Source organism: Pelodiscus sinensis, chromosome 2 (assembly GCF_049634645.1).
Source record: "Pelodiscus sinensis isolate JC-2024 chromosome 2, ASM4963464v1, whole genome shotgun sequence".
In the NCBI taxonomy this organism is placed as follows: Eukaryota; Metazoa; Chordata; order Testudines; family Trionychidae; genus Pelodiscus; species Pelodiscus sinensis.
In genome coordinates, this window is record NC_134712.1 from 58,791,523 (window position 1) to 58,804,901 (window position 13,379).

Consider the following 13,379-nt stretch of genomic DNA (forward strand, 5'->3'; position numbering starts at 1 on the left):
CTGATAGTATCACAGATTCCTGGGCTTTTCAGTAAACTGGCATCTGAATTTTTTGTTGGTTTTCCAGCAGTCAGATGGGTTGCCATAGGTTTTTATTTTTGATATCATGATAAATAAATATTATTAATGTGTGGTTTGCAAGTGATGCTTTACCACTAATGATTGTTTGAATTCAAACAGCCTTGTACAGGAGTACATAGGTAGCTTGTCATTGGTCTGTCCAAATATGTACCACTTTAGTTTTTGGTCAATCTCTTCTGTACCCTGTTTTTTCTCTTTCCCCTAGTTGCACCCCTGTAAAAACCTCTTCAGTTGCAGGGCTGTGAAATTTGAGAGCTTATTGGGTACCATAATGTCCCTTCCCATCTCCCCAGTGGGATAGGAAATGGGGTTGTGACTCAGGATGAAAACTACCCAATGAATAGTTCTGACAGTATTTGGGGCATGTAGACCTTAGCTTGCTTAAATTAAATAAAATACACCTTTTTTGAAATGATATTGTCTGCATTAAAACCAGTGGAGAAAAGCAGGACCTTTGCTGACAATGTACACATTAAGATTGGTTTGGAACATGAGAAGGACAACTAACATGAAGAAATATTCTTTTTCATGGATTTTTAAAAAGGACTTTTGAAATACTCTCTGGTTGGTAATGGAGTAGCTAAACAATTTGAATGACAGTTCTACCTACAATAAATATTTAAATAGTTATTGCATCTATGTAGATATTAACATGGTTGGATGAAATTTATCTTCAGCCTTTAACCTTCTGTAGGCAAATTGCCCCTGTAATGACCTATTCCATTGTTGCTATTAAACTTTTTTGGTAAAAGTTCTGCTGGTATCCTTATACTCTTCTTTGCATTCACCCTTATGTGATTCTGCTCTTCTTTCAAAGCATGTGTGAAAGATAAATAGTCATTTTGGGATCTTTTCCAGGGACTGAATGCTAGCTATGAAAAGACAATCAGAATTGTTTCACCTGTGAATGTTCCCATGAATAATACTGTTACATTTATTACAGCTTTCCAAATCTTTAACTCCATGGGATGTTCTCCTCAGTTTAATTGCAGCTGCCACACATGATTTGGATCATCCAGGTGTTAATCAGCCTTTCCTTATTAAAACAAACCATTACTTAGCAACTTTATATAAGGTAAGTGAAAATGACATACTAATCAGGACCAAGTTTGAGTATCTTTTTGGTATAGAAGAATTATATTTAACAGTGAAATTGCTATTGAACTCACTTAATAGTAGACTTGAACGTAGGATGTATTTTTCCCATTGAGTGGAAACAATAAATACAAGTCATTAACTTAATAGAAAATCATAGAACCTTTTCAAGAGGCATAGACAGTAGTGTAGGACTAATAAAATCTTTTAAAGAAATAACTTAATGACTGACACCACTAATTTTGTTTCTGTTTGCAGAATACCTCAGTATTAGAAAACCACCACTGGAGGTCAGCAGTGGGGTTGTTGAGAGAGTCGGGTTTATTTGCACATATGTCATTAGAAAATAGGTATGTATTTTTATACAGATTCTATGCTATATGACACTATGTGACATTACACACAATGTATTATCCATTGCATAAGACAACTTTGTAAACAAGTATTCTGTTGAAATATTACACAGCAATTCGTAATCCTAGCTGAATATTTAGATCAATTATAAGATTTAATGCGCAGTGTGAGTTTTGCAAGAACAGTTAATTATTCAGTATACAACTTGGAAATGCTGTGAGATGGAAATATATTCATTACATAATCATTCATTTGATTAGATTGAAAGAAAATACTACTACTGACTCGTAAAGGATAATTGTGTTCTGTGTCCCAAACAGCAACTCATGTTCTGTATTTTTTAAACTGTAGCTTTTTTATCTTCTTTAATGATAGCTAGAATAATTTAGCATAAAATATTTGTAGTAAGAGCTGTCTGAGAAATATCAGGGTATTTTTTTATAAATATTGTAGTTTTATAAAAATGTTATATAAACATTTGAAAATGGTACAGCAATCATGGCTTACAATGTATGTATAGATTCATAAACAGTTGCTACATTCAACTTAAATGTATAAATATGATGCTCTAATTTCTTTTTCCTCATTTTTGTGCTTTTGGATGTTTTACATCACTAATTTCAGGCAGCTGATGGAAAGCCAGATAGGTGCTCTGATTCTTGCCACAGACATAAGTCAGCAAAATGAGTACCTGTCCCTGTTCAGAACCCATTTGGACAGAGGAGACATAAGTTTAGAGGAGGCTGGTCATCGCCACTTCATTTTGCAGGTAACTGTTCTGAACGTTCCATACTATTTCAGAAGTAAATTGCTTCAACTATCTTTTTTTTTCCTTCCAGGCAAATGGTTTTCAGCTGCCATGGGTAACCAGTGAAGAGAGGATGTTTTTATTCTTTAGTTGTTTAGCTCTTGTAAAATGTCAGGTTGACAGCATTGGAAATTAAGTTCTTATGTTTGTTTACATTAGAGGTACAGCATAAATGACTAGTGCTTTCCATAAGCTGCACTGCCAATGCAAATCACCTTTTTCTGGATGGACCATCTCCAGGGTCAAAAGGATATTTGTTTTGAGGCATTGTCTTCAATTCTTTCCCTTTGTAGAGAGACTGCCAAGAAGGCACTGACTGAGATGTTAACTTTCAAAATAGAAAATGTTCCTGTAATAGAACAGGAAGTTACTGAGCTCGGTTTTAAGTCTATTGGAAGCAGCTGATTTTTAAGGATACTTTTAAAAACTGTCATAGGCTGAAAACACTGGAGGTAGTTCCTCCTTCACTGCCATACAGTTTTGATGACAGCCAGGCAAAATTCAGGACTTCTGCCAGCCAGGCAAAATTCAGGACTTCTGCCTCTAAACAAAAAGGGAGCAGGAAGGCAAACTCTGCAACTGTTTTCTGATTGCCATTTTGATGAGTTTCTACCACAGGCTTACAGAAGATGCAGGAGTCATTAAAAATTTTAAAAACAAAACTGAAGGGAAAAAATGCCACTTCTTTGCTAGCAGTCACTTGACATAATCTGTGCTTGTATGTGCAAGGCCTTCTTACACAAGGAGTTTGAATATCAGAAAGTCTTGCTGAAGCTCCACAAGCTCCTGACTGTAGAGGGCAAAACCAGTCCTTTCTACTTACATGTTAGAGAGAGCTTGCTCAGTAACACAGAGGAAGGAGCAGATAAGTCACAAACAGAGGATGGAAAATTAGACATGAAGGTAAAGATTTTCAGTCTGTCACTGATCCCAGCAGTCAGAAACAGGGTTAATCTTTCATTGAGGTGTGAGCATTTTTTTCCTCCATCTAAAGAATATCCCTAAGGCTATGTCTATGCAGTGGCGTTATATCAGAATAGCTGACATTATTACAAAATAACATCCACACAGAAAGCCATTATTTCGAAATAATGGTGAGCTGGAGGACTTTTTGCTCTGACTCTTGTAACCCTCATTTTATGAGAAGTAAGGGAAGTCGAAGGAAGAATGTTTTTCCTTTAGCTTCCTGCTGTGTAGACTGCGCCAAAAGCCAAATTAAGCTATTTCAAGAAGCAGTGCAGACACTGAAACCCTTCTGGTCCAAGGACACCAGGACGCTGGCGTGACGTGGTGTCATGATGTCACAGCCAGCGACCGCCGGATTCAAAAAGTCTCCGGTAGCCCCGCAAACTGGAAGGCAGAAGCCAGGTAGAGGGGGGGAAGGGGCTTGTGCTGAGAGGAGGGGGGCAGGTCAGGAGAAAGGGGAAGGCACCAAGAGACGGGGTGCAGGAGAGACAAATGCCAGGGGGCCAAGTGGAGACAATGAGGAAAAGGGCAGGAGGGGAGATGTCAGTGGGAGGAGGGACAGGGTGATGCTGGGAGAGAAGAGGGTAAGGGCATTGGGAGCCGTATGTTGTGCAGGCCTGATTTAATTGAAAAATTCTTAGTGAAGTAACACCTCCCCACTCCCCCTCCACATACCCTTGTGGCTAGGGTTGTCAGGTGTCTGGTTTTCTACCGGACAGTCCGGTATTTGCGCTCTCTTCCCGGTAAAAAAATTCAGAAAATATTGGACATGTGCAGTGTCCGGTATTTTCTGAATTTCCGACTGGGTACTGGACGGAAGCCGAGTGGCGCCTCCTGTGGTTGCGTGCTGAAGCTGGGTAGTGCGATGGGTTTTTTTGTATGCCAATCACCCGTGGGGTTTTTTTTTTTTCCTCTCGACAAAAAATTGTAGCCTGCATGTTCGGTATTTTTTGGGAGAGCATCTGGCAACCCTATTTGCGGCTTGCAGCTGTTTTCTTTGGTGTAATATGGCCCTCGCCCCTTTCCAAGTTGTGCAAGCCTGAAGTAAACTGAACTTTGCTAACTCAGTCCTACTAGGATTTCTGGCATTAAACCTATGCGATCAATCAAGTCTTTAAAGTATCAAATCCCCATTATAAAATGGGGAGTGGGGATGTTAAATGACTTTAAAATAATCTTCTTCTAATAGTTAATTTAATTTTTTTTAGATTTAATTATAGAATTACAAAACAGTATTTATTTATGCATATCTAAATACCTTTGTATTGAATGCTTTGCATACAGTGCCCTTGAGAGGTATTTTGCATTTAACTCTCATTCACTGTGGCCAGAATAAAAGTTGATTTGCCTTCGGTTTTACTTAAAACTGATTATGACATTTACTATAGTCAAATAGTACTCTGTTCTGTGGTATATATTTTATTGTGAAATGCAAGTGGTTGGCTTTGTTACACTGAACAGAAAGATGCATGAGACATTAAGTAATAGATACTCTATTCTAATAGCTTTTTTGAATTCCTGTTTTGAGTGTAACCCAGTATATGTAATTTACTAGATGGCACTGAAATGTGCTGATATTTGTAATCCATGCCGGACCTGGGAACTGAGCAAGCAGTGGAGTGAAAAAGTAACAGAGGAATTCTTCCATCAAGGCAAGTAAAAGAATAGAAATATTGTAATCTAATACCAGTGGATGTGTAAATTTATCATAACATGAATAACTGAGCATCATAGTGATTCTGTAAGATGAAGGGCCAAGAGTTTAGAACTAAAGAAGAGTTAAAATAGAATGACAGTCCTTTTCTTCTGTTAGCTACATTCTGAAAGAGGCTGGTTCTGCTACTAACAGCTGTTGAAGAATCTGCTTTAACTCATTATATCAAAAAATTCTTGATTCAGAGTATAGCTGAAATGTATTCCTCATTATTAAAGATACTTCAAATGAAGGATTGTCTTAATTTAATATATTATATTTGTATTTGCTCTTAATTGGATTATATCTTTGCAGAATACATTTTAAACATAAACATTCAGTTGTAATGCATAGAAATTGTTCTGAAGGTGATTTGCCTTTTTTGAGTGGCTACATAAGACAGAATTAGCTGTGTATAATATGAATTAATTCCAGAATGCTTACAGTTAAAATTATTTTTCTAAGTAATTGTTGTCTCTTTAGGAGATGTTGAAAAAAAATATCACTTGGGTGTGAGTCCACTGTGTGATCGACAGTCAGAAACCATTGCCAACATCCAGATTGGTAACTACAAATATATATGTATACTAGAGGATTTACCTAGTGTTGCTCGAGTCTTTGAAATAATTGTTGTTTTTCTTCATTTAAATCATTGCTCTGGGGTGGGGCTGAGGATGAGGGGTTCAGTATGCAGGCTGCCCCAGGGAGAGAGGACAACCCCAGCCCTCTCTCACCACAGGAGTGTGGGGTCAGGTGAGAAGCACCTCTCTATCTCTCCATGGTTGCTGCAGCTGCAACAGGCACAGCTGGGGGAGAGGTGCATGCCCCCCAGACACACACATGCACACAGAGACTCTCACAGAAACATATATATATATATATATGTAGTGTATAGCTGTCTGTTTCTCTACCCCTGCCGCCTTGCTGGAGTTATACATGTTCCAGTTGTCATCTCTGGCCTCATGCTGCACCTTTGTGGTTATCTTATAAATATTTCCGAAAGTTTGTTTGTTTGTTTGTTTGTTTGTCGCGAAAGATCTCCGAAACGGTAAGAGCTAGAAACACCAAATTTTGCACGGATACTACTGATTTCCCAACTTCAATAACTGGATTGGTTATATCTCAAAATCGGTTCCCCCAGAGTCACAGTTGAGGAAGGAAAGGTATCTTTGCCTACAAACCCTAGAATTTGCACTTTATTTGTATTCTTTTTTGTTTTCGTTTAGCAACTCTCCTTCTCCATGAGCAATTATTTTTCTTTGCTTTAACATTTCTCCTTTGGATTTAGTATTTGTGCAAGGTGCTCTATTGATAGTCGTGGAAACTGAAGTCCTGTATCCTTAGAACAGGTACAGCATGGGCAGCAGCAGCAATGCAGCCTATCCCATACTTCTTCTTTAATGTGCCTTAATCTCATCCTGGAATGACAAACTTCCAGAATTAGAGGGCATTTTGTTCACTATACCCATTCAGTCCTGGTGCCTCCAGTGAAGCTGCCATTTGACTTAGCCTTTTGGAATGTGGAAACCTATTCACTGGAAACTGGTTTTAAAATGGTCTTAAAGCATAGAAATTTCATCTATGCCAATAGACAACTGTTAGATTATTTTTTATCACTGCCATCCTGGGCTGGATTTATTTCAGGGACAGAAGTGAAAGGATGGTCCCATTAATCAACATCAACTTTCTTTTTTAAAAGTTTTCATATAGATTGAATGGAATTGAATGAAAAATTATGTTCTCTTAGATTAAGCAGATTGATATATTTTAACCCGAGGCACAATTTATTTCATATAAAATTGGAAATGTAAAAAAATGTGACTTTGGTTCTCACAAATTATACTAAATTATATCCATTATAGCCAGTCAGATTACTGAATAGCTGATCATAATTTTGATTTGTTTAAAATAAACTGATTTTCTAAAATAAGTCGAAAGTACAGTTCTGGCAACCTTATCTTTAACTTTTTGTTTGCCTATATAGAGCCAGATTTTTAAACATATTTAGGCCTCTCTCAGCCATTGAAATTGTTAGAAGTTAGGACCTGAGTATTTTTTTAAATCTTAAACTTAGACAAAATATTGCAGGTGGCACATAGGGCAGTTGGCTATTTTCAAGATGACTCATTTGCTGCACAACCGTGAGAGCCCTTTAATTTGTGGAGCTCATTAGTGATCTTTGCCTTGGAGACATAAGTTTGCCAGGTCATACTTCAATACACTTAACTGGTCTAGTGATACCGAGGCAATTTGAATGTGTATTTCCTTTGTAATACAATTCAGCTTGTCCATGGTGTTATTACATATGAGCTTGTTTGTTAGATTTATAGGCTTTTTGCTCTAGTTTGTGTGGCTTAGTTCAATTGGATGTCCTTTTCACATCTCCAATAGCCCCCCCATCCCTTTATTTCTCCTCTGCCCCATAAGGGAACAAATAAGATTAATTGGCTGCTTCTTAATACAATACAGGCAGTCCCCGAGTTACGCGGATCCAACTTATGTCCCCGAGTTACGCGGATCCGACTTGGAACCTTGAATATGCAGTTACGAACGGGGCCCGTCTCCCTGGTCTCCAGCAGACCAGGGAGAGGAAGCAAAGCGTCTGGGCTGTCCGCTGCCCACGTGTTCCGCGGCTTTGCTCCCCGTCCCCCTGGTCTGCAGACCAGGGAGATGGGGAGCAAAGCAGAGCAAAGCCACGGAGCCCGAGGGCAGCAGGACAGCCATGGCGTCTGGGCTGTCCCGCTGCCCCCGTGCTCCGCAGCTTTGCTCCTGACGCCTGTGGTACAGCAGCTGGGGCGCTGCCGGTTGGTCCCGTAGCGCCTCTCCGGGCGCTACTGGACCAACCTGGCAGCACCCCAACTGATCTGCCCCAGGCGTCCTGATTCAGCCACTGCTGGTCAGTTTCAGCAGCGGCTGAATCAGGACGCCTGAGGCAGAGCAGCTTGGGTGCTGCTGGGTTGGTCCAGTAGCGCCGAGGAGCGGCGGCGCTACTGGACCAACCCAGCAGCACCCCAGCTGCTCTGCCCCAGGCGTCCCCAAGTCAGCCGCTGCTGAAACTGACCAGAGGCTGACTACAGGAAGCCCCTGCCCCAGGCTTCCTGGAATCAGCTGCTGATCAGTTTCAGCAGCAGCTGACTTGGGGATGCCTGGGGTTCTTAAGTTGAATCTGTATGTAAGTCAGAACTGGCGTCCAGATTCAGCCGCTGTTGAAACTGATCAGTTTCAGCAGCGGCTGAATCTGGATGCCAGTTCCGACTTACATACAGATTCAATTAAGAACAAACCTACAGTCCCTATCTTGTACGTAACCCGGGGACTGCCTGTATAATGCTATTCTTCTGACTATCAAACGTGTAACTTGTCTATAGATTTCACTTCTATATTTTCATAAAATGCCGTAGTGTTAGAAATATTGAAAGATGACCATTTTTAGGTGCAAGTTGGAGAAGACTGGCTAATGCATTGTTAATCTTTTATATTACTTCCTAAATTCTTTAAAACCTTGAACTTAAAAATGCAGTAATATACTTTGTTTTTAATCTAAACCTTTCATCCTTAAAGGTTTTATGACCTACTTAGTGGAGCCATTATTTACAGAGTGGGCCCGGTTTTCAAATACCAGGTTATCACAGACAATGCTTGGTCATCTGGGACTGAATAAAGCTAGTTGGAAGGGACTGCAAAGAGAACAGTCAAGCAGTGGTGATGATACGGATCCTGCATTTGAGGAAATGGACTCAGATGTATTACCTCAGGAAACTCCATTGTCCTGACCCCAGAATCTGCATAACAAAAATGGACTCTAGTGTAGGTGTCTGCACATGGGGTTTGAGGAGAAACTTGTTGTGACCACTCAAGGTTCAGTGTAAACGATGCCAGCATTATTTGTTTCCAAGTTTTCCTTTACAGATCATTTGAACCCCATTTTAATTACAAGATTGGAACATAGAGCAATATGCATATGCCTCAATTGGCTTTTATTTGGAACCTTGAATATGCAAAGCACAGCAGTGACTGAATCTTGAAGGAACAATACAAGAAGTTTCATCATGGTGCCACGAGTGTTTAAAAAAAGTTTGAAGTAAGGTCTTCAAAAACAAGATTTGATATGAACTGTTCCATTTGCTTGGGATTTAGCAAGTCTTACATAAACATGTTCAAGCATACCTTCCACTCAGTCCTTGTTTAAAATATGGAAATGTGAAGTGCCCATCCTCTGCTGCCTCTGGCAAGACTTGATGTTTACAAAAGTACTCTGATACTATCATTCTAGACTTATCTTTACGCATGGCTGTGAAAAAACCACTCACTTCGCGTTTTCATTTTAAAAAAAGAAAAGAACAAATCTGAGACTGCAGCTCTTTTTCCTTTGGATGCCAGAAAAGACTCCATTTGCCATTATTTTGTTTGTGCACTGGGAACTGACATTCATCATAGAGCACAGCCAAGCTTTACTCCAGTGCTGTGTGGGAATGCAATTTTTGAAAATGCTTCTGAATTTGCAGAGTGGGGGGCAGGTGGGGGGAACATTGTCCCTAATTGTGTTGCAATTCTGCAGTGAAAATGTTGCATGTTGTTTTCACTATTGTACATTTGAACTGCATATGCAAGAAAAAAAGGTAAGAATATCTATACACACCATAATCAACTCAGGGTATTTGCCAATCTGAAATAAAGTGGGATGGGGACTGTCTCCTTCAGAACAAGGGTACAAATGCCCCTTTCGCTGCAGTATGAGTGTTTTTGTATGTGTGAGTATGAGAGTATTTGGGGCTACGTGGGGAGGGAGTGGGAAGGGTTTCAACTGCAACATTTTTTTATTTATTCTTTTAGAATGTGACAGTGTAATTAACAGCCACATTGGGGGGAAACTGTAACAAATTGCTACAGATGCCTTAAACTATGCACAAAGCTAAGTGACCAAATTTGTTTTTGATTGAAAAAGTGCATTGTTTACTTATTCCTCCCTCTACTGAAACATTGCCCATTTATAGGTTTGATGTGAAAAGGATATATGTTTTTAAGGACAAAATTTAAGGACTAATTTTAAACATTCCATTTTTGTAATTTTGTTTTACATTGTTTTAAGTACAGTAAGCACAACTGTAATAGAGTTTAAGAGAAACTGGTGCTTTCTTTTAGTTCATTTCTATTTCCTGTGTTATTTCTGTAAAAGACTGTTTATTAATTCTGTTTACAGTTTGTTGCAACAGCCATTTTTGGGAGAGAGCTTCAGTGTAAAGCCATTTGTAAAGGCTTTACCATACTCATTTTAATATGTGCTTGTTGCTCTTAACTTTTGATGAATAAAAAACTCTTTTCACATTATGCTCCTGTACATCTAAGTTATATAAATGAGTCTGTTACTATGGAGACGTAGTTAAGCTTGCAATACATTATACAACTTTATTTTAACCCTATTGTGTGTATTTTAAAATGTCAAACTTGGTTCTACAACCTTTGTCTTCAGTCAGGATTAGAACTCACAAATGATCCTGAATTATGTGAAAATGGGTTGTGCCCAAGAAAGCTCATGATACCATCTACATATTTTGTTAGTTTTTAAGGTGCTGCTAGACCATTCATTGTTTAAGTTTTTCCAGTTACAAACTAACTCGGCAACCCTTCTGAATCTTCTATTATGTGTTTGTCTCTCTCCAAGTTAAAAATGTTATCTCTTCAAATTCTCTACATTATTAAATTTCATTAAACTCTTTGTCCATATGTATGCTCCCTTGGTCTGTGGGGGTATGTCTATACTACAAAGTTAATTCGAACTAACGGACGTTAGTTTGAATTAACTTTGATAGGCGCTACACTAGCGCTCCGCTAGTTCAAACTTAATTCAAACTAGCGGAGCGCTTAGTTCGAACTATGTAAACCTCATTGTACGAGGACTAAGCCTAGTTCGAACTTACTAGTTCGAATTAAGGGGTGTGTAGCCCCTTAATTCGAACTAGTGGGAGGCTAGCCCTCCCCAGCTTTCCCTGGTGGCCACTCTGGCCAACACCAGGGAAACTCTATTGCCCCCCTCTCAGCCCCGGACCCCTTAAACGGGCACAGGCTGGCTACGGTGCCCGTGCCAGGTGCAAGCCTGCCAGCACCCAGCTAGCAGACCCTGCACCTGGCACGGCTCGAGCCAGCCACCCGATGCCCCCCAGCCCTCCCACTCTTCCCGGGACCAGGCTGGCGGCTCCCGGGAGCTTGCCTGGGACCGCAAGAGGCAGGCACCCGCCTGGTCTAGTGCGGACATCGTGGACCTTGTCCACGACCTCTTCACTAGGCACAGGAAAGTGGCCGTCTAGGGCAGGAGAGCTGCCAGCCTGGCCACCCAAGAGCAGGTGTGCATGAAAATCAAGGTGGTCCACTGAGACCCCCGACCCTGAGCCCTGAGCTTACAATGGCCGTCCTGGGTCAGACCAAAGGTCCATCTAGTCCAGTAGCCTGTCTGCTGACAGCGGCCAACCCTAGGGACCCTGGAGGGGATGGACCGACGACAGTGACCAAGCCATTTGTCTCGTGCCATCCCTCTCCAGCCTTCCACAAACTTTGGGCAGGGACACCACTCCTACCCCCTGGCTAATACCACTCCATGGACCCAACCTCCATGACTTGATCTCACTTCTCTTTAAACTCTGTTCTAGTTCTAGCCTTCACAGCCTCCTGCAGCAAGGAGTTCCACAGGTTGACTCTTTGCTTTGTGAAGTACAACTTTCTGTTACTAGTTTGAAGCCTGCTACCCATTCCTTTCCTTTGGTGTCCTCTAGTCCTTCTATTATGGGAACTAATGAAGAACTTTTCTTGATGCACCCTCTCCACCCCACTCATGCTTTTATAGACCTCTATCCTATCTCCCCTCAGTCTCCTCTTTTCTAAACTGAAAAGTCCCAGTCTCTTTAGCCTCTCTTCATATGGGACCTGTTCCCAACCCCTGATCATTGTAGTTGCCCTCCCCTCTCCCACCCTCTCTCTTCCCCTCTCCCACCTCCTTTTCCCAGTCTCCCCGAGTTTTGTTCAATAAAGAGAGATTCTATTTTTGACCACACATTTTCTTTATTTTGTACATCAGGAAGGGGGACTAGGGAAGGGTAAGTGGAAGGAGGTGAGGGAGGAATGGGGTATGAGCCCCCGATGGGGAGGACTGGGCTGGCTCTGCGGGCTTCTGGGGGTGGAAGCTCTCCTGCAGCCCCCCAATTGCCCCCTCTCCCCAGATGGCAGCCTGCGGCAAGTGCAGCCGGTCTGATGGACGAGTGCAGTGATGTGCCAAGTGTGGGCACTCAGGGCACTCCAAGCCAGGACTGCTTTGCAAGCGGGGCACCCCTGAGAACTGTCTGTCCGGGGTGGGGGTTGGGTCCTTTTAAGCACAGCCTTCGGCTAGCCTGAGACAGCAGCTCCACGCTCTAAGTCCTCTCTGATGCCCTGCCGGCACTGCTTCCGGCCATCCTTAACCCCGGTTCAGGGTCCACTTAATGTGGACATGCTAGTTTGAATTAGCAAAATGCTAATTCGAACTAGTTTTTAGTTCTAGATGCATTAGTTCGAATTAGCTTAGTTCGAATTAGCGCTGTAGTGTAGACATACCCTGGAAGAAAATGCACAGGTCCTGAATTCTAGAACTACAGTTTCTAATGTAAAACTGCAGCAGATCTTCCTGCCAGATCACCACTGTTACAAGGATGGTTTCCAATATCATCTACTGTGACTAAAATATGTGGGACATGCTACCGATGGCATTTAATACAGTTGTTTAAAGATTGATTTCCTTGTGAGTAAATAATACGTCTACTATCACCCCCCCATCCCTTTCTCACAAACACATGCAACAAACTTCTTGTTAGTGGCACTTTTTTAGCTTTCTCCAGTTGCTACTCAGAATCTTGTTTTTATATTTTATAAAATGGGAAGCAAAACGAATCATGGGTTGTGTTCAGCAACAATCCAGATAAGAATTATCAGGAACTTTGAATGTACTCTTGATACGTTAAAGTTGGACCAAGAAATGTAGGTCAGTGGCGCATACAAAAATGTCATGTCATTTATGACATATTTAATTGTAATTTGAGTAACATGAAAGACATAATAATGGCTGGAAGCTTCAGGGGGTAGCCGAGTTAGTTTGTGCAGGATAAACTTAAAAAACAAATGGTCTGGTAGCACTTTATACACTAACAAAACATGTAGATGGTATCATGAGCTTTTGTGGGCACAGCCCACTTCTTCAGATAACCGGAGTTATGAGTTTAGGATGTGCAGACCCAGAATAAATAGGGGAGGAGGGAGAGGGGGAAAGAGAAGGGGGCAGGAAACAAGGAGCAGAGGGAATGAAAATATCAAAGGGAAAAACAAGTAGGCAGAGCTGGTACCTATAAGCACCTGAAGATT

At 41.1% G+C, this 13,379-nt stretch overlaps 1 protein-coding gene across 2 annotated transcripts in view; it reads left to right on the plus strand.

Moving 5' to 3' along the window:
• The window catches only part of PDE7A (phosphodiesterase 7A), a 93,739-nt gene extending 83,414 nt beyond the window's left edge, over window positions 1-10,325 (plus strand). For both annotated transcript variants that reach the window (XM_006127483.4, XM_006127481.4), the window contains 6 exons: window positions 1,025-1,156; window positions 1,435-1,526; window positions 2,155-2,299; window positions 4,860-4,956; window positions 5,481-5,561; window positions 8,559-10,325. In XM_006127483.4, coding sequence (XP_006127545.2) covers window positions 1,025-1,156; window positions 1,435-1,526; window positions 2,155-2,299; window positions 4,860-4,956; window positions 5,481-5,561; window positions 8,559-8,770 — 759 coding nt within the window. In that variant the 3' untranslated portion in view covers window positions 8,771-10,325. The remainder of the gene's footprint in view (window positions 1-1,024; window positions 1,157-1,434; window positions 1,527-2,154; window positions 2,300-4,859; window positions 4,957-5,480; window positions 5,562-8,558) is intronic.
• Window positions 10,326-13,379: the final 3,054 nt, after the last annotated feature.